Source organism: Branchiostoma lanceolatum, chromosome 14 (genome assembly GCF_035083965.1).
Source record: "Branchiostoma lanceolatum isolate klBraLanc5 chromosome 14, klBraLanc5.hap2, whole genome shotgun sequence".
Classification (NCBI taxonomy): Eukaryota; Metazoa; Chordata; class Leptocardii; order Amphioxiformes; family Branchiostomatidae; genus Branchiostoma; species Branchiostoma lanceolatum.
The window spans coordinates 12,533,393-12,554,434 of record NC_089735.1 but is presented as its reverse complement, the minus strand read 5'-3'; the positions used below and the strand labels follow the sequence as shown (position 1 = coordinate 12,554,434).

Here is a 21,042-nt window from a genome sequence, read left to right as displayed (position 1 = left end):
GAGATTTTATTGTTATCTTATAAAGTTGTTATGTTTACAGTACCTTTGTTTGTGTGTGTGTGCATACATGTAAGTGTGAGTGCGTGTGTGTGTGTGTGTGCGCGTGCAGGCACATGTGTGTGTGTGTGTACGTGCAGGCATACGTGTGTTTGTGTGTGTGTGTGCAGGCATATGTGTGTTTGTGTGTGTGTGTGTGCCTGCATGTGTGTGTACCTGCATGTGTGTGTGCCTGCGTGCATGCATACGTGTGTGTGCGTGCAGGCATACGTGTGTTTGTGTGTGTGTGTGTGTGCCTGCATGTGTGTGTGCTTGCATGTGTGTGTGCCTGCGTGCATGCATACGTGTGTGTGTGTGCATGTGTATATGCACGTGCGTGCATGCATATGTGTGTGTGTGTATGTGCGTGTGTGTGTGTGGGCACGTGCGTACATGCATACGTGTGCGTGTGTGTATCAGGTGTCATTTCTTAGTGTTCCACCTCCAAAATTGATTTGCGTCACAAATTGTCTGATTGAAAAATTTTGACTCTGTCTGCTAATACTGTACAATCATACTTATTTCTCAGGCTTATTTCTCTTGTACATGTCTGTAACATTGATAATGTATGTGTTACTCTTTCCTTGTAATTGCATCTAAAGAGATTGTTTTCACTTTTCCCTTTCTCCTATGTCTCTTGGAATTGTTCACACAGACCATCGGAAAGGTGCTTTCTTACATTCTTCCTTAGACAATAACCACCTAGGATGTACATGTACACATGCTTGTACTTGACTGCTTCCTTTAGGCAGATTAGACTTAGAGCCAACTAATGAATAGTTCATAACCTCAACACTTTGGTACTGTCACCCTGTATTGTAACATTAGTGCCTGGGATAAATTGATAAAAACGTCTGGATGCAGATAGTTTTTGATACAGTAGATAGAAATAAACGTAACCTTGTGTTAGCATTGTCAATTATGTTTTCAAGGCACTGACGCTTATGCTAGAAGTTGTTTTAAGTTCTAAAATAGGAAAATTTTGATAATGCTTTCTTTATTAGTTTCCTGTAATTTCATTTTTTTCCATTAGTTTCCTGTACTGCTGGATGTCATATTTTCATAAGGAGGTCAGTTGTTGATTTTACTCACGTCTGTCTTGTATTTTTCAGAACGGCGGTTGCTATGGCGACTTGTTTGTCAGCGCCCTGAAAAGCTACAACCTTCTCGCCTTCGGGATATACCGCTTCCGTGATGCAGAGTGCAACACCAAAAACCCGTCCTCAAAGAGATACGTAATCACAAACCCGCCCTACGAGTTCAAACTCTGTACCACCGACATGATCTTCTGTCTGCAGCAGTTCGACCGCAATCCCATGGACATGCGCTCCAACAGTTTCAGCCAATCACAGAGCCACCTGATGCGGGGGAAACAGAAGAACCGTCCGACCAAGAAAAAGTATGATGGAGATTTTGACGTCTGACCCTTGGCTGATATGCTCCTTGCTCATTAACAAGGCCTGCATGAGCCATGACCCTATCTCTGCTGTCCTAACTACTGCGTAACGATTCTGTTCCCGTTCCCTGATTTATCTACCAGACAAAAGCCTTTTAGTAATTCTGTTCCTTCGACCTTGTGTGCGTCTTTTACCCTGTGGACTTCTACAAAATGAACTAACCGCGAGAACGGAAGGAATTCGTTCTCCGTATAGAGTTACGAGATCGTCGGAACTGTTCGCCTCACCCCACCTCACCTACTACTGACTACGCCGCTTTGTTAATTAACATGTCATCCCACCATCACCATCAAGTGCAATTCGTCCTCTTTTCTGTCATTCACCCAACAGCAAAGATTAATTACTTAATTAGTATTAATCATCAAATCTTTAAACATGTTAATGAAAACATTGACTCTTACAAGAACTCTCTTCTTTTTTCCTCCTTGCCACTTGAAGGCAAAATGTGCAAATAGCACACAACAAAGTATAGTAAGCACCTCTATTTTCCTTCTTGAATCTTTTACACCGGAGTGATGTTTTGCGTTCTTTTTGTTTGTTTTTCATTATTGCTTACAGGAGTTCAAAGCATATTCGACTAGAAGGTAACTTTTTTTGACAAAATGGCATGCTTTTATAATTTCTGTAAACCCAGCCGTGTCTTTGGCAAGTCCCAAAAGAACACCGTACAAGTATGTTTAAAGCATCATTTCATATTTATCTAAAGTACCCATCTTAACTTTTTCATGCCAGTTATCATTGATAGTGAATTCAACTTTATATTTTTCTACCATCATGCCATCTTCAGAAATTTGTTGCATAGATAATTTTTTTAACGCATTTCTCTATCCAGTTATTTATCAGACATATCATAATTATGACATTTGTTTGGTTTTCCCCATTGCCTCTCATCACCATGTAGAAAAGTCCACCCTACAAGTCACCTTACCTAGATCACCACGGGAAGATAAAGACTTCACAACTGAGAAACACTTCAGAGAATTTGACGTCTGATCACAACCATGCAGCTAATAATCTGTTGTTCTCTGCAATCTTTTTGATGTTGACAAGATTTATCAATAAGTACTTATTATCCAATCAATTATCAAGCGATTGGGCTAGTCATCAAAGTGTATTTATTTATACTGAAGTCAATTTGTAACTCCACTTTCCTGTGAAACTTGAGTGATTCTGTTCGAGAAAATGAGAGCAGTCCTATTTTGTGCAATTTTGTCAAGCTGTAGGATTTTCATCGACAAGTCATACATTTATACGTGAATATGAATATATATGATATATATATATATATACATATAGCTGTAAGATATTTTTGAGCCACATGTATGTTACGTGTATTGTCTATTTTATATGTGTGAACAATTTTTGTGGTGTGTTGCTTCAGCTGAATACAGTAGGGACAGATAGCAGAGTGAGTTTGGACAGGTTGAATCAAAGAGTAAAGAATGTATGCAGGGAAAATCTACGCAAGCGGTGCAATGTGAAAACTAAAGATATAGTAACTGCAAAGTGCTTATAACGTACAATATGGCATGATATAGTATGACAAAGAAGAAAGGATATACCAGTGTGTTACGAAAAAAAAGATATTGAATGGAGGACAGAAAAGCTTAGAGCCATAACATGGTTCATGTAAATAAGTTTATCTAAAAGTGTGTGTTTGTCCGTTGCGATCCAAGAGCTTGTTGTTGATGTCTGTGTGTTCAGATTCTGTACCGCTAGTCTGTCACACCTTGAACCCAAGTGCGCATCCACAGAAAGTCATTGTCTGCGTGCCGAACAAGTGTTTTTCTCGTGTCACGTGTGCGGATGCAGAAAAGGAATTTCTCGTGTCGCTTCTGCCCAGTTAGGAGTTTCCGACTCTGTTCCATGTTGCCACCTTCTGGTAGACCCACCACCCATCTATCTATCCATCCATCCATCCATCCACCATCGCTGTACGCACAGCAACATCATGTTCGAATTCACGTCATGTAGCACTTAAGAACATCATATTATATATAGGGGGAGATTACAAGAAGCGGGGAAACTTGATGTGTCTTGTCCGTACGTTGTCGTGGATGTTTCGTCCCATCCTTATCCCTGTGCAAGAGGTCTTTGAGTGCAGTTCGATCAACTCGTGAGGAAAGAGTTTTGTCAAAATTTATAAGTCTGAACAGACAGATGCGATCAATATCTAAAAGGTCCGATCCGCGGCTTTTGTAATGCAGTGACTGAAAGTGACTGTAACAGTTACAAAACATGTATGTGAGGCCCACATGAATGTTACTAGGTAGGTTTTGTACGCGTGCACGTTTTGTACATCATGCACCATGGCACCTAGATTGCGTTGGTGGTGAGTGGAACAGAGAAAGTCCTCCAAGACTGGGCGAAGTCAACCTAACAACAGTACCCTACTTCAACAATACCGCACTGCACCTAATATACGTGTAACCTTATCACCTTTTGTAAAATTTCAACTTGTCCAGTACGTGTATAAAAAGAAATTAATACACATAAAAAAGGAATATAACATGGATATTTCACGTCTTGCCAGTGATACAAAAAGATCTAAGAATCGGGTAGAACGTCTTATCCGAAAAAAAGGAGAAAAAAATCGCAAACATGTACAAGCTTGTGTGTCCTCCCATTTCCAGATGTAATGTGTTGTGTGTGCCCTTGTCTGCATTGTCAAGTTGTTTGTATTGTTGATAAGAGATTGTTTGGTCTTCATTGCATAAACATGGCTTATTGTGATCTTTGCTGCAGGTCATAACAGCATGTGTAGGTCTCGCAGACTTATTCTTTACTGGTCAAGACAATTTTTAAGATTACTTTCCTCGTAGGAAAAAAGTCATGGCTATCTATGCAGTATTCTAGCTTCTACTTTCAACTGTTTTTTTTTAATTGCAAATACTTCTGATTGACTTTTAGTTCATATCGTTACATTTCTATATGTCAAAAAATGTAACCTGTGATGTTCTTTGCATCAAAGGTCAGATTGAGCCATTTTGAGACCTTGTTTCCGATTCCTAACTGTTGCCATAGAGTAGTTTTGGATTATATCTATGAACAAGAGTGATATCTAGGCGTTGAATGTTGCAGCATTCCCCTACGTTTGGAACGCCGTCATTTCTACACTAGCTGAGTTTTCATTCTTGTGAAGACAATTATTTTGATATGAATTACTTTTGTACAGTACATGACTGTTAAGGCACCACCGTTTACAGGTTGAAGCCAAATCTATGACTTCGACGTTTGCATGCAGTACAAGAGTGTAGATAAACTTAGATATCTTTCCGTCTGTTTACAACACATGTTGGTAGTTTAGAAGTTGTAAAGTATGATTTATTAAAATTATGACATAATTTGTCATGAGTGACTTGCACACACCACCGAAGTGTTTTTGAAACACCACCTTCTGATGACAGTACAGATTGTTAGTGTATGGAATTTACCTACGTTGTTCCAGTGATGGTGGTGTATTGTACGTTACTGCAGCATTTAATCTGTATATACGGCTTTGTTGTCACTGAGTACACCTCCATTCCATTTGACTGGGCACATGATACTAGCCAATGGCAACGCAGTGTTGTGGTGGTTTCACTATGGATTAAAATCAGATATATTACACAATGATGTGTTGAGTTTGGTTTTGTGTATGTGTCTCAAAATCATAAACAGACGGGTGTCATATGTTGGATAGGTTTGGTCATCAAAGTCTCCCACACCCCCCAAAAAACAATGCTCACAAAGAAAACGTTTAAAATCAAATTTCAGAACTAAACTAGAATCCCGGAAAAACAACAAAATATATAGGACTCTTAAACATGTGACATAGGTAACTGAGAAAGAGAGGAATATCGATGAATATCAATTATACCTGATTTGATCGGGATTTCATTCTTGCAGCATTTAGAAGTTAAGTAGACATCTAACAGACATTATCAGACATAAATCATGCAAATGAGGGCCACATTTAGTTTATGAGGAAATGTTATAATAGCCTTCTTTGCTAAGATAAGACTTTCATACTTTGTTATTCATTGTGTTGAGTCGTTACGCTGTCATGATCATCCTCAGTCACTCACTCGGTGGTTTATTCGGTGCATGCATGTGTGTGTGTGTATGTGTGTGTGTGTATGTGCGTGTGTGTGTGCATCTGTGTGTATGAGTGTGCATGTGTGTGTGTCTGTAAGCATATGTGTGTGCGTGTGTGTGTGTGTGTGTGTGTGTGTGAGAGAGAGAGAATATGTATGTGTTTGCGTGTGAGATCGGGTGAAAGCTTGCAGTTCGTGGCCAGAACTTTATTTGCAGTAGTGGACTTTTCATCGTCAGGCACATTACCATATGAATGAAAACTAAGCACACAGGATAAAAGAAAAACAGATTGAAATTTTCCTCTAGATGTTACCTAAAAAGAAGGATTTCTTTTGCGTCATGTATGGAAGACTGGGCCGTGACTTAAAAGCTTGAAGTATGGCCCTGTGTAATCCGCCAGAACCAACTCAAATTGAGGTGAGTTCACCCAAAACCAACATGCCATTAAGGTATATTATCATAATTTACCCAAATGGCTATGTCTGCTCTTGATTAAGTGATATAACGGAGCAAGACAACAACAGGCATGATTGTTATACGTAAAAACATTATATGTATTATTCTCAATTCAAAGATGTCCAAATATATATAAATTAACCCGAAAATCGGGGAGGAATCAAACGTACCTTTTCAAACGTTTCAGTTGTTGGACCACAAATGAAAATTTTACAGAGCTACTCTGGGCTTCAGGCAAGATAATTTCGAGTTATGTCGTGGAACGACAGCCTCCCAGTTTTGGGAGAAGATGCCAGCCCAACTGGGCTGGCATGTGCGAGCCTTGGACGGCTGAGCTGAGCTGTCCTATGGCTTAGGAGATCACTAGTTCTCTGTCTGGGAACTTAGTGTCTCAAAAAACTAGGGCCCTCCGTGGTGCCCCTAAGGGCCGGTCTGGCCACGCCAGGCTGTGTCGCAAGACGTCACGTAACACGATGTCGCAGTATTTCAGAATTACACTGAAAAAACACAAATATTGTAAAATTTCGTCGTTATAAGTTTATTTTCCCACAATTTCCCAGACTCTTCTTGCCCTCCCCTCGATACAAGGTGTAATATCGTAGGCAAATTCTAATTTGTTATTGCAAACCCGTGTTTGGTTTCCCCAGCCCCACCTACACCCCCGCAAATCTTTACACTACCTTAAGAGCAAGCATCTTTCGTTCGTGGTTTGGACACCAAAAAGGCCATGTGGGTAAATTATGTTCATGACCACCTGTAACACAGGTGAGTGTAATTACTATGAATGTAATGATTGACTTATTGAGAAACTATGAAGACTGGTCAGCATATCTATCAATCAATTTGATCGTAGGCAAACTCCGGAGGCCCAGAAGCTGACGTGAGGATACAAAAAGACATTTAAGCAAAAACAAAGAAACAGTTCAAAGAAAAGTATTCTTTATTCAATACTTTAGACATAAACAAGAAAAGAAGGTAATAAAAACACATCTACTGAATCTCATTCTGTCATAAATGCTACTGCCAGAAATCTAACAAAGGAACAACGTCCAAAGTGTACATTGAAACGAACTCTCTCGTGCTTACATGCATTCACACTATCACTTGAGATATAAAAACAAACCTTATTTCATATTAAATATTTTGTTATTTGTAGCGCTTCTACACCTCAACATCCAAAAGTTAACTGAATATACACAAGTTGATTACAGATGCATGCAAAGCATGGCCACCTTGTGAGGTTTCTAACTATAACAGCAGAACGGATAACTCTACTTACAATAAGATACAAAATCTATATTTAACACATCATTCTCTCACTGACTTATTGTAATCCTTTAGATATGGAGATAGGCACATGATTTACTTATGAAAGTTTTCCATTATGACACTAGTACAGACTGACTTGTCACTACACTATGATTCATGCCAATTTAAGATACACTACTTCCACAGGATGTATATTTCACTTGTGGTCCAGACACAAAATAGACTATTTGGGTAAATTATGTTGATGAGCTTCTGTAACACAGGTAATCGTCATTAAGGTTGAATATATCTATCATTATTATTGTGGTAAATTATGAAGATTTTACAGTACTTCTTTACAGACTTTTTTGCAAAGTACTCATATTCAAGTTTCCGTAAGAAATAATGACAGATATGTTTATACCGTATGAAGCTCATGGGAATTCATTTTACAGTTGTAAGCTCATAGAAATACGGTATTTCTATGTTTTGCATCTGTAAAATGGACTCAGATGAGCTTCTGCACTGGTCCCCACAGCAGGAGGAAGATGTCGGCTCTGTGATTCTTCGAACTTCTGCACCTGTCCCCCCAGCAGAAGGAAGATGTCGGCTCTGGCCTTGGGTTCACCCAGACAAGCTCGGCGACCAGCACTGCAGAAATTGGGGAAAGGAACTATAACTCACCTTACCATAGTTTTATACATCATTTACTACTGAAATTAGACAATAATTAAACATTAAACATCCGTGACACCTTCACGGCCAGATGATGATGAGACAATAACAACAACAGAACAACAAACTTCTCTCCCCTGCCTCATGATACATTTACGAAACGAGTCAGTAACTGTTAAACGAGCCAGTAAAAGGCGCCGCACATCCTTGAAACGTAAAGGCGGACGACCTCAAATCGTTCTAAACATACAAAATAACACATCCACAACAACTGACATTGCATTAGCATTGCATAACTCTCGATGTATTGACGTAACCGGAACAACAAGATACATACCTGCATACCTGGTCCTCTAAACTTGCACCGAAAAGCCGCGGAATCGAGAAATCCTGTCTAAGACGTGCACAGGTAACACACGTCTGCGGACTCACCTGGGCTTAACGTCAACAAACCTGAACTTTTTGACCTTTAACCTTAAGTTCACTATGGTACCTGATACACACATAACGTCGCGGTATGTTTGACGTACTGTCAAACGAGTTTGCAGATGACTCTCATTTAGTATGAAAGCTCACAAGCTAACTCTAAAACGCTTCTCTTGGACTTTTTTCTAACGTTCTGTCTCCTGTGCACTAACCTACATTCTCCTCCGATCTTGAACACAGCTACATCTAGCCATATTCGTTAACTCAACGGGCCACACCTGAACGTAATACGGTGTTGATAAAACGCCGCCCAGTGACAGATACAGGTACTGCAACCGCTGACCTCCATCCACCGTGACACGACCATGCTGAAGCGCCGCCTAGTGAAGGATGAAGGTATCGCAGCTCAGGAGTACCCAGTTGAGATAATTGGGTACAAGTACAGAATCAGCTAGAACCGAGGTGAAGGTGTGCCGTCTGGTGATTCATGGTTTTATTGCATCCAAGTTTTAAATTTCATTTTCTTAAAAACTAATTACGTCAGACAGACACGTAGTTTTGGACGGGTCTCCTGACGCTTAATGTGAAACACTACAACTGAAACCAACTCAATTCAGTTCTCATCTATCCCCAGTCTAACTATTGTAACATTGGGGCACCACCGAAGATCAAGCAAACAGTTGTCCCCATCCTTCTCGATTTTCTGGTTTTCAGATTGTTTTTGTCTTTACAAAATACATGACGACTGCGTATATGTAATTCCCTTTCCCCACTTTATACATACACGTCCATGTACTTCATTAATTCAGTTTATTTCACGGTCATATTTAACGCCATCTTTATGTTGCTTTACAAACTGCAGCGTTATGAACTTCATCAACCGCACGGTCGCAGGAATATGATACCCAAACAGGTTTCGTAGAGCATTCTCGGCAGTACATCAGAATGCATCAGCAAGGGAACCCATAGTATATGGGGGTTCGCAATACTTTCAAAAATCGATGGTGGCTAAGTAATTTCCAAGAATGAATTATCAAAAATCCGTTAACAGTTGACAGCCTCATTTTGGCACTTAAAAACAATCTGGGAGCAACAACTCCAAACGTTTGCTAAGTAAGAGCTCTCTAAGACTCTCCATTTGTTAAAGACAGCGTTTATCAGGTCTGTTATTCATTTCCAGTCGCTTCATCAACTCGCTGTGGTACAACGACGCCACTGTTACTCAGCGGAATAAAGTAGAACTGCAACTTAGCCTTCAACGTTGTTATGTCGAGGCTGATTGGTCCAGGTTGACGGTTATAATGAATACGTTATAATGTCATTTCAAAATACATTCTTTAACTCCTTATTAGCAGTGACAAAAGTGACAAAAGACGCATCTCAATCATGCTCAAATATGCCACTGACAGCGTGTGAATATTACAATATGGCTGCAGTATTGACAATGATTAATAGGGGTCGCTTTTGATCCATGCAACTCAAACTGAATGCTCTCCTGATAGCGAAAGCATCCGATGCCTCGATGCTCATCACAAAAACAGCACCAATACATGGCGAGGACGATTGATTTACTGAGTAGACTTATCGATCAAAATTAGTTACATTGATTATTGCATTTTATAGGATTACAATTGTACTGATGTCTTGACACAAAATAAGACTACCTTCGCATCCTTTTCAGTAAAGGAACCGCCAGAAACCAGGCATTAAAACAAAGACTTTATAACAACTACAAAACGATCTAGCTCCTGATTTTCCTCTTTGTTTGAGTTTAGTGTGCCTTCAAGCACTCATTCTCATGCACATACATTCATACACACACACACACACACACACACACACACACACACACACACACACACAGACATACATACACACACTAACACAAAAGCACAAGTATTGCTGAATAAATATTCGAAGTACACTGTAAATCATCATTTGCAATGTTTATTAGACTTTTAGCAATGTAAGCAAGTCTGTGAACAAATCACCGAGTAATTAAATGTTTTCTGTGCACAGAATGAAAACAGACTAAGTTAGAGCTCTCATCTAAGCCTCTGGATGAAATACAGAACAACTCAAACTTGCAATTCATTTGTGTAAATTGGTGGTAATTAATCAAGTAACGATGAAAAACTGCAAAACGTTGTCAACATTTCTAAACGTACATCAGTTCATTGGATTAGTCCATTCATAACATTGTCAGTCTTATTATTAATCTGAATTATCTATTATCATAAGGATTCAAACATTGCAATTAACAATTATAATAGAAATAATTCTTAAGTATGTTGACAGTAATATTGTGTACTGGGTAATATGATACAATAAATCACCTTCTTACCAAAACAAGTTAACCTAACTTTGTGAAACCAGGGGAAAATGTGGAGGTGGGTTTCAGACTGTGTACATTGTTTTGTCCAGTTGGCCATGTTCTAGGTATTCAGCCATTTGTTTTCTATAAACATTTGCTGGGCTCTGCAGAGTTTTTTTCTTTTTTTCATTTTCACACCCACCAAGGAGGTTTAAATTTAAACCTCCTTGCACCCACCAACCACTGTCCTTTCTGATTTATAATTTTCCAACTGTGTTCCCCACAAAACAGATATTCCTAAGATTAGTGTAGGGGTGGGGATACAATAATCTTCAAGCAGACGTTGGGTAGACAATCGTTAAGTCTTCTGACCATCAACTGGTGTACTCTCCACAAAGAACAGGGCATATGGTAAAAAGGCAACAATCTTCTCCACCAAACCTCTGCTTGGAGAGTACAACTGGTGTAGAGGACAGTCAGAAAATCTGAACAACTAGAAAACTTTACAACATCTGCTTGGAGATTAGGAATAGGCTGGAACAAGACTAACAAGAATTCTGTTGCATGCATAATATACAAGCATCCTAATACAGGTTTGAATCATGTGTAAAAAGGGACCACATGTTGTAACCTGTGCTATAACAAGACACAGTAGAAGTGTACAAGTATTGCATTGAGAGCATTGCCATCTGAAGACCCTACCTTATACATATAAACTCACGCAGAAAAGGTATTTCAAATTTTCTTCATGTTCCATACAACCATACTATCTAGAAATTTGAACTAAAGAGACTGTTATATATATCAACAAGGTTTTATGGCTTAAAGTCTATGTGAACTATCTGAACTTCCATATCATTTCAAGTCAGAAAATAGAAGACAGTAAAAAATGCTTGGTGCTGGTAATTTTGAATGTCACTTGCAACTCTTCATAATGACAGACAATATAAACATGCCCCAACAAAGCTAGGATATATCTAACTAACAAAATAGCTAGGAAGCAAGAAGTGTTGAAATATGGCTTTAGAACTCCTACTTCATAAACTGATTGCATACAAACTTTCACTAATATTTTGCTATACCAAATTACTTGAAGTGTCTAGTTAAACTGGTTGCACTTTCAAATTGCTTTTTTTCCTCTGCAAATCTTATCATTCCCAGCTGCAGAAATCGTGTTTTAAGTTACAGAACTGTAAAGGTATTTTAACAACTGTATTTCAAATTAAAGCAACAACCTTGGGTTAAACATTGCTTTGCACTTATGAATTTTACGACTTCAATTTGAGATTTACACCTAGCTAAAGACACAACGAAGCAATCTTAAACTCAAGTCAAATCACTCTTATATTGCAGATTTCTTCAAGGCAAAAAAAATCCAAATTTTGTATTGCGTCAAGGTCAATTTTAACAATGGCATAGAACGTCATGTGATGTAGATCCTGAGGCAGAAGATTGATTACTCTTGACAGCTGTCAATCACATCCTGATTTTACGTGAGCTTGCCGTACATCTCTGTGATCTCGTTCTTGAAGAAGTCCTTCAGTTGCGGCCGCTTGGACTTAAAGGTGGGAGTGAGGAGTCCGTTCTCTACTGAGAAGGGCTCAGGGCACAAGTGAAGATCTTTCACCTATCGGGGAAGAAAAAGACAAATTTTAGGCAAAAACTATGAAATGAAAATGAGCACAGTCATTATGAAACCAACACAGTTATCAATATCATTGACAAGAAATAACTGCCTCATTTATAAGCATTAAAATATGTTACTGTTAAGAGATTTTTCTGAAGGAAAGTAGGAATAGCCCTACAAGTAAGTATAGCAATGGATATCATTGTATCAATGCATTGCAATCTCACAGTCTGTGATAATAATACAAATGTCATGACAAATACTCCTTTTGAAGAATGTTTAATACTTCATTTGAGCAACCTTTTACTTAAGCTCAATCGATAATGTAACAAATACTGTTTTAGTATGGCATCCACCATATTCTATGTCTAGTTTGCTCCACTTCCACACAGAAAAGTCTGGCCATGCCCATGTAAATGTTTAATCCTTACGTCATGCCTTATTTAGGAAATCAAATCTTTCTCAGAAGCGGTATGACGGGGGTGTAACTTCCAAATGCCTGTTCCAACCCTGTTGCCATGCCACTACATGGACAGTGCCACTTGTAGCCAATCAGAGCTCTCACCTACATTTCAGGCCAATATTCAAAGGCCATTTCTCTATCAATGGAGCAAACGGAGCTATAACAGGATGGATACCAGGCTTGTTATAGTCCTCACCTGTTCAAATGAGTGCAGGCCAGATTTCTTCCCCAGGGCCGTGATGCTGTCCATAACCTCCTTCTTCAGGTCCTGGAGCAAAACAGATTATCCTCATTACTAACTGAGATTAAACTTTTCATCCAACACTGTAAAGAGATTGGGACTTTCTGTTGACTCACGGAATAGACCCGCCTACTTCTGGAACGTGACGTCAGAGACATGTGACCGTAGTAGCAGATCATACGTGCCAGATAACTTGTGTCTCCCCCCGTCTCTGTTCAAGGTAGGTCTGTGGGCTCTGATGTAGATCGCCTCCTTTACTCCTCTTACGAAGAAATCCGGTTCCAATTTCAGGGATTTTGACCCCTTCTAACCGTACGGAGTGCCCCGGAGACTCAATATGAATATGTTGTGATACATATGTTAATATCCTCATGCTAATCTCTTTAACAAGGCAATTAGAGATGGTAGACTTCATCTCCTAACCCATAATACTTTGTGACCCTACCAGTCCATAGACAAAAATATCAATAGTGAGAATGCATGGAAATGTTGGATTGTGTTTATTGGGCAACATAGAAACACACACACACACGCAGACAAGTGAAAACTAGAGTTAAGTATTTGTGCTACATTTACTTCAGGTTTGTTATGTTAGTTTAGCGATTACTGGGTCTTTTTATAAATATGAATTGGTATTGAATTTTTATTTTCATTTGAGTTGAATGTGTGATAGTGGTGAGCCGATTTGTTAAAAGTAGAGAGAACGCTAACGACCCCCAAAAACACCCCTCCCAATAAAATGGTATGGCGACCCTGTGACGTTACAATTCAAGATGGCGGCCACCACACATGCCAACGGATCCAACAAAGGTTTTGCTATGCAAACCTGTCAAAACAATACTTCACACTCTCACTGCACTAGACGTTACTGCTACGGTGTCTACAGTACTTCTGTGAGTCCTTCGGCTGCTGATGCCAGTCCCTTACGTACCAAAGATACGCCATATCACTACTTCTGTTGTCTTCCAGATCATATAGGCCTTCTAGAGACTTAAGTAATAAGTGTTGACCCTTGACACGTAGAGGGAAGCTTACCGCATTCTTGCAGAGCTCTGCCAAGTCCCCTGTGATGCCTTTGGAAGATGCCAGCTGAGGGAAGGTCAACTCATCAGGCACCACAATTCCTACCAGGCAGGCCTTGGAGCAACAGGGAGGACAAGAAAGGGACACATGTGGAACATATTTCAAACCATGGAAAAGACATGAAATCCTTTTAATGCAATGTTTTTATTCCTGGTTCAGCAGTCAACATGTAGTAGTAAGTAATGACACTGACACATCTTTTGTGGTACAACATGGAGAAAAATGCCATCCCTGTATGTTGATATTATTAGGATCATTTATTTAGGAATACACAGACTAGTCTGTCCCCAATCCCTATGTAAATGTTTGGTCAGAATGAAAATACTCAGAATCTGTGTAAACGGAAGGTCAAACTTCTGAATTGTTTGATCCTGGTTACTGTAAGTCTATTTATATTCTCAGAACAGTTTGTAACATGTAGCAAAAGGTACCCAAAATAAACCGCGTTTTGGAAGAATTCATGCAGTTTTTTGCGGCCTTTGTTACGATATCGATAAAATGTAGCCAAGCCTCTTCTGAAGGCAACATTCACTTCATTTTCTTGGCATGGAAACAAAATTAAATACATGTAAATAAATCGTACATGTATGTGCATGGCGGGAAACCTCCGCTAGCGCTCCTTGGCGTAAATGTGGACACATGAAACGTACCTTTACTCAAAAATTTTGCCCCTCAGAATGCGGGAAATAGCGTTTAAGACAGTTCAGAATATCAAAATTTTACCTTGCGCTACCGAAAAAATTCATAACACCCGTTTGCGAACTCAAAGACCTCGCGAAGTCCTGTCTTGCTAAGTTTCGCGAAATTAAGTGCTCGCGAACATAAATAGACTTACCTGCAGTACCATGTCGTCACGAGGACCATGATGTGACTCAGAGCCTACATGTACCTCTTGTCTTTGTTGAGTATATTCAAATGCTAGACTTTACTATGCAGAGAAGAGACCAAAGGAGTGGACAGTGCTAGAAAAGGATGGAGACCTGGATCTGTTTGTGTGTCCACTCACCTGTAAACTCTCTCCATGCACGAACACCTGTCCCACCAGTGGACTGCGCAGGTACACACCTTCTATCTTCTCTGGGGCGATGTATTCTCCCTGTAGGTAGATGAATCACTAACACTTCAACTTGTCATATAGTACAGCAGACAAGATTATCTATTATTACCTTCGCCAAGAAGGTTATGCAGAGGGTAGCGTTTGTCTGGATGTCTGGATGTGTGTAAAAGACCAGAATAACTAAAGAACGCCTGGATAGATTGTCTTGATATTTAGTATGTTGGTGAGACCTGAAAATGATTAGATTTTGAGCCCCCTAGCGGCTTGTTACGGTACTGCAGCAGAACTTCCTGTTTTGATATCTTATGTTCTAGTTTGTGGGATGTGGCAAGGTGGTCTTGTGGTTGTCGCCTATGTTGTGCCCTTGGGAAAGGCACTTATATCCTCACTTCACTCAGGTGAAAATGAGTACCTAGCTTCGGTTAGGGGCGGCCCTTGGCTAGGACGTTAAATGAAGGTCCCATGTTTGAGGAGAGCTACACTTCAGGCACATAAGAACCCACCCCACTCGTCGATAAGAGCGAGGGTCCTTCTCTGTGTAAGTGGATCAAACCTTACAGCCTGGTCTGCAGGTTGACACCTCAAAGGCATCCAGAGCATTTTATGAGGCTTGAAACTTGAATAAAAAAACTCCAGTTTCTAGTCATTCCTACACATATTTAAGTTTCAATAACACTATACCATTACATATCGACATTAAAGGAGCAAAGATACGATGTAGTTGTGTGGTGAGAACTGATAGAAAATCCAAGCCCCTGACTCTCCATCACAATTACTGATTCAACCAATGAGAGAGTGACTGCATGTCCGTAAATATTTGCATTTTTATGTTTTAATTTTGCATTTCTATGTTTTGATGGAGGTGGGCGGGGCTATGGTATCGGTCTATTTACACTAGACGCATGAAACTAAAAGATCACCAAGTAGCTTATTTTTGTGCCGCTTTTGAGCACTTTTGATAAGAAATCTGCACGCAAATGTGGTAAACAGTGGCATTAAATGTCAATTTCATAAAGATTACAGCAACTAGAATATTTCCAGTTTTAAAGCCTCATAAAATGTTCTGGGTGCCTTTAAAAAGGTGAATCACCTGTTATGTCAATCCTTCCACCAATGTCAATTAATAAAAAAATAGATGGGATGACATCTGGGACTCTCTACAGCCTTTATTATTCTTGCTGCTTAGGACAGACAGAAATTTCAACTACTCCGTCCCCCGACGGACAAACATTTGAAATTGAAAGACAATTTCAACAGGTCATCAACAGTCCCACAAACCACCCCACAAAATAAATGTGAATCCATTTTAAAATCGCCCTTTCAAAGGCAAGACATATTACTTCAAAGCTTTAAGATTTAGAGCCTTGAAATTTCCCGGGGGAGCATGAGAAATATATTAATAAGATGAGACTTCTCTACCCACCTGAGCAAGTTTGAAGATGTGCTTCTTCCTGTCAATGATCTTCAGCGTTCCTTGCTGTAAGAGTGGACAAGGACATAAAATTTAGTTTAAATATGTATGTATATATGTATGTATGTAATATCTAGTACGTACGTGTGTGTGCGTGTAATCATTTGCAGTATATTAACTCCACCAGTAGTATTTTGTTGCATCTTCTGTAATATACATTGACTACTGTTGACAAGAAATCAAGACGCTTATTGCTTATTCCTCTTTTTGTTAATCATAATTTACTACATTTACATGTACTCTTCCGGGGGGTGTCCCTGTGATGTAGTGGTCTGTGCTTCTGTTACTTACCACATCTGGTTCTGATTACTTGGAACCAGAAGGCCCGAGTTCAACTCCCGGGTAGGACACCTCTGGACAAGAGGCACATTGAGTCATACCAAAGACTTTGTAAAAATGGTACATACTTATGAAACAGTATGGAAGTTAAACACACTCCACTGCCAGTGGACTAGCCCCCTGCTGCAGTGATTGCACCACAGTGTGGCCCAGGGCTATGAAACGGAGATGGGCACCGCCCTATAAACCTTATGGTGTGGGAGGATTTTAACTAACATGTACTCTACCATGCTATACAGTTGTCTTATCAATACTTTTCCCAGACGTTGTCAGAAAAGCGATGCTTATGACACCTACTGGAGTCCATGCACCGACGTCTCCTGTATGTAGCCATCCATCGGCATCTATCGCCTCTGCTGTCTTCTCTGGCTGGTGCAGATATCCCTTGAACACATTCGCTCCTTTCACACAGATCTGTGAACAGCGGAGGACTTTCATTAATGGTCCCATTTAATAAGTTTATTGGAAATTCATGCCCGTAGGCTAATTGCATGTTGACACCAATGTCGAAGTACAATTGTTAAGTAAAAAACATAAGGCATACATGTGATACAAGATCATACTATATTGCTATTCTACAATACATTTCTATATCTATGGTTCTAATGTGGGGTTTGATTTCTTATTTGAAAGCAGTGGGAAAGAAAAAGTCCCACACTTTCATTGATGAGTGGGTTGGAAGATTTCAAAAGGAATATGAGTTTCTGTGTATTTCTTAATCTATTAATATCTTCATCAGGTTGAGAACTATTCTGAATTGAGAGTAAATATGAAGACAGTTCTTTTAAATTCAACACAACATCATTTGTTTTTGTCTCAGTTAATAAATATTCAAATAAATAATAATAATAATCAAATTGTTACAAACAACAAACTGTCATGACAAGAATATTTAGAACTCAAGGTGCACAAATGGACTACTCTCCTCTGCCTGTGTCCTATACAATATACCGTGGGGAGGTTTTGCTAAACCAGGCTGAGGTTTCGACTGTTGTGGGAGTGGCCTCTAACCAGCCATCAGCCTATTAGAGAATTGGCTTTACCTAAAGAAATTTCAGTCAATTCTCTGATTGGCTGACAGCTAGTTAGAGGCCATGCCTACAAAATTGGAAACCTCAGCCCAGTTTAGTAGAGCCTCCCTAAGGTATATATTGCATAGGCCACAAGCGAGGCAGAAGAGAATGAAATGGACCTTTAGTGATTATTTCTTACCTCTCCTTTTCCGTCCTTGGCGTAGTAGTTCATGTCTGGTACGTCGTCCAGTTTGATCTTCAAGCAGGCCAGGGGGATGCCCACATGACCTGTGGGGGGGTAGAAACAGAAGAAGAAAATAACTCATCCATTGATGGCATGAACTGTGTGAGTGTCTGGGGAGTATCATACATAGCCTCCTTCGCAGATTTCCTAGAACGCCGGTGTCTATTTTTTTTGGGGGGGGGGGGTGTTGCGCACGCAAGGGAGTTTCGCTGCCGAGGGAGTTATGTAGCCGAGGGGTGACCGCCATCCTATCCATATACATATAAATGCAGTTGTCCCTCGGCTACATAACTCCCTTGGCAGGGAAAGTCCCTTTCCGGCATTAGAGAACCTTAGCCCGTGAAAGAAATCGCGTCACCCCCTCCCCCCCAACATATTCGCCGCCGTTATAGGAAGTCTGCGAAGGAGGCTATATCATACACAGCTGCATCAGTTGTCACTATAAGATTAACGGATGACCTTAACTTCCTTTCAGTCTGTAGTAAATGTGACAAGCGTATGAAAAATATGTAACTCTGGAAACACAAACAAACAAACATACCCAAAACAGTACCTCCCGGAAGTAACTACAGTTTCAAGCCATTTTAAATAGCTATAATCACATGAAATGTGTCTTTACAGCATGACAACAAATCTGTGAAAATGACAGCACTCAGGCAGTGTGAAGCTTTGCCACAGCAGTGACTGAGACTCACCAATACTGAAGTCCATTGGGAATGTTATTGATGCCGCACCTGCTGTCTCTGTCTGCCCATAACCCTCAAACACCTGTATGATACAACAGAAAAAACACATAGCTCTCAAACACCTGTATGATACAACGGACAAAATACATAACCTTCAAACACCTGTATGATACAACAGACAAAATACATAACCCTCAAACACCTGTATGATACAACAGACAAAATACATAACCCTCAAACACCTGTATGATACAACAGACAAAATACATAACCCTCAAACACCTGTATGATACAACAGACAAAATAATACATAACCCTCAAACACCTGTATGATACAACAGACAAAATACATAACCCTTTAACACCTGTATGATACAACAGACAAAATACATAACCCTCAAACACCTGTACAATGTATGATACAACAGACAAAATACATAACCCTCAAACACCTGTATGATACAACAGACAAAATACATAACCCTCAAACACCTGTATGATACAACAGACAAAATACATAACCCTCAAACACCTGTATGATACAACAGACAAAATACATAACCCTCAAACACCTGTATGATACAACAGACAAAATACATAACCCTCAAACACCTGTAGGATACAACAGACAAAATAGTACATAACCCTCAAACACCTGTATGATACAACAGACAAAATAGTACATAACCCTCAAACACCTGTATGATACAACAGACAAAATACATAACCCTCAAACACCTGTATGATACAACAGACAAAATACATAACCCTCAAACACCTGTATGATACAACAGACAAAATACATAACCCTCAAACACCTGTATGATACAACAGACAAAATACGTAACCCTTAAACATCTGTAGTCTTACTAGTCTGTACCACAAAATTGTTTTACTTACAACCCCGCAAAAACCTTCCTTCACCTCATATCGTGAAATTAAGTCCCAGAGAAAATAAGTGAAGTTACAGTACTTACTAAGCACCCCATGGAGCACCTGAGGAACGTCATGATGGCAGGCGACAGTGGTGCGGCCCCCGTCACGATGTACTTCACACGTCCTCCCAGGTTAGCCTGGCAACAACAAACAACAAACATACATGTACTGTAATTCTTGTTTCTTTCACTGTAACTTTATGTTCACTGTTTTTACGGTCAGCTCTGTACCGTGAACATATCATCACGGTGAAAAAACCAGGTCCTGTTGTTGTTACTTCACACGTCTGTTTTTTAAATCACTTGCTACCACCGTGAAGTTCAGTGAAAATGTCCATTTTCCTTACACCGTGAAATTTTGCAACGGTAAGATAAAGTGAATTACAGTAGACGTAAAACAGGGCTACTGATACTTTTTTCTGCATACATGTTGAAAATCACCTGCACCAAGCAAGTTTCACCGCTCAAAATTAATCTTACAAAGAAGGGATCACACTGTTTGCAATCATTTCTTTTGCATTTCAAAGGTCAATACTGCAGACAAACATCCATATACATCCAGGTTATTGAATGGTGCAGGCTAGGTACAGGTATGTATCCCAGCTCCAAATTCTGCTCATTTCATAGGATACTTGAAATATGATGAAAGGATGCTACAGAAAAACTGCATTTTTGCAGAGAAAGTCATCATCATTATTGTTGGTACATGTCTTACAAGTCTAGGTTTAAGTTCTTCTCACCTGTATCACCTTGAAGACCACCTTGTCCCACATTGTCTGGTTGTTAAAGACTCCCCTGTCAAGAAGACAACAGAATGTTACAATAAGGTGAAATCTATATGGTCAGGAAGGTTGAACCAAGGAGGATGAACAGATGACTTAACACACAGAGAATGGTATACCAAAGAATGGATTCTTCATTCTTTGGTCTTTCACACCTTCCTCTCTGAGTTTGGTCTTCTAGACATTAGTATCCGTTTTCCGAAATATCTTTTTACAATTTACGGCATATATTTCCTCATTTTATAACTGCTTTGCATGATTTACAGTATAATGGTAGAAAACTTTTTTGTGTGGAAATGGACAAAAATTGATGCGCGCGTGGATGTCATTCATATAATCAAATCAACATGGCCTTATCTATACAACCAAGTCATTCATACTATGAAGACTGCGGCTGGACTAGGCGTACCCG

The 21,042-nt window shown here is 39.6% G+C and overlaps 2 protein-coding genes and 1 long non-coding RNA gene across 28 annotated transcripts in view; 1 reads left to right on the top strand and 2 right to left on the bottom strand.

Annotated features, from left to right (window-relative positions):
* The window catches only part of LOC136449129 (calcium-activated potassium channel subunit alpha-1-like), a 108,463-nt gene extending 103,358 nt beyond the window's left edge, over positions 1-5,105 (top strand). For 20 of the 24 annotated variants that reach the window (XM_066448964.1, XM_066448985.1, XM_066448973.1 and 17 more), the window contains 3 exons: positions 1,149-1,435; positions 2,052-2,077; positions 2,395-5,105. In XM_066448964.1, coding sequence (XP_066305061.1) covers positions 1,149-1,435; positions 2,052-2,077; positions 2,395-2,486 — 405 coding nt within the window. In that variant the 3' untranslated portion in view covers positions 2,487-5,105. Of the gene's footprint in view, positions 1-691; positions 743-1,148; positions 1,436-1,931 lie in introns of those variants that run through there. The other 4 variants (XM_066448978.1, XM_066448977.1, XM_066448980.1 and 1 more) reach the window with 4 other exon arrangements.
* A 1,843-nt stretch (positions 5,106-6,948) lies between these two features.
* Positions 6,949-8,613, bottom strand: LOC136448593 (uncharacterized). Its single transcript, XR_010757904.1, has 2 exons — positions 8,287-8,613; positions 6,949-7,925 (listed from the first exon to the last, which is right to left on the bottom strand). It is a non-coding gene; the product is annotated as an uncharacterized lncRNA (long non-coding RNA).
* Positions 8,614-10,919: 2,306 nt separating this feature from the next.
* The window catches only part of LOC136448252 (long-chain-fatty-acid--CoA ligase 1-like), a 33,088-nt gene continuing 22,965 nt past the window's right edge, over positions 10,920-21,042 (bottom strand). For all 3 annotated transcript variants that reach the window (XM_066447563.1, XM_066447562.1, XM_066447565.1), the window contains 10 exons: positions 20,589-20,643; positions 19,891-19,986; positions 18,923-18,995; positions 18,183-18,271; positions 17,268-17,384; positions 16,584-16,637; positions 15,110-15,199; positions 14,056-14,157; positions 12,976-13,047; positions 10,920-12,316 (listed from right to left, as the gene is read on the bottom strand). In XM_066447563.1, coding sequence (XP_066303660.1) covers positions 12,179-12,316; positions 12,976-13,047; positions 14,056-14,157; positions 15,110-15,199; positions 16,584-16,637; positions 17,268-17,384; positions 18,183-18,271; positions 18,923-18,995; positions 19,891-19,986; positions 20,589-20,643 — 886 coding nt within the window. In that variant the 3' untranslated portion in view covers positions 10,920-12,178. The remainder of the gene's footprint in view (positions 12,317-12,975; positions 13,048-14,055; positions 14,158-15,109; positions 15,200-16,583; positions 16,638-17,267; positions 17,385-18,182; positions 18,272-18,922; positions 18,996-19,890; positions 19,987-20,588; positions 20,644-21,042) is intronic.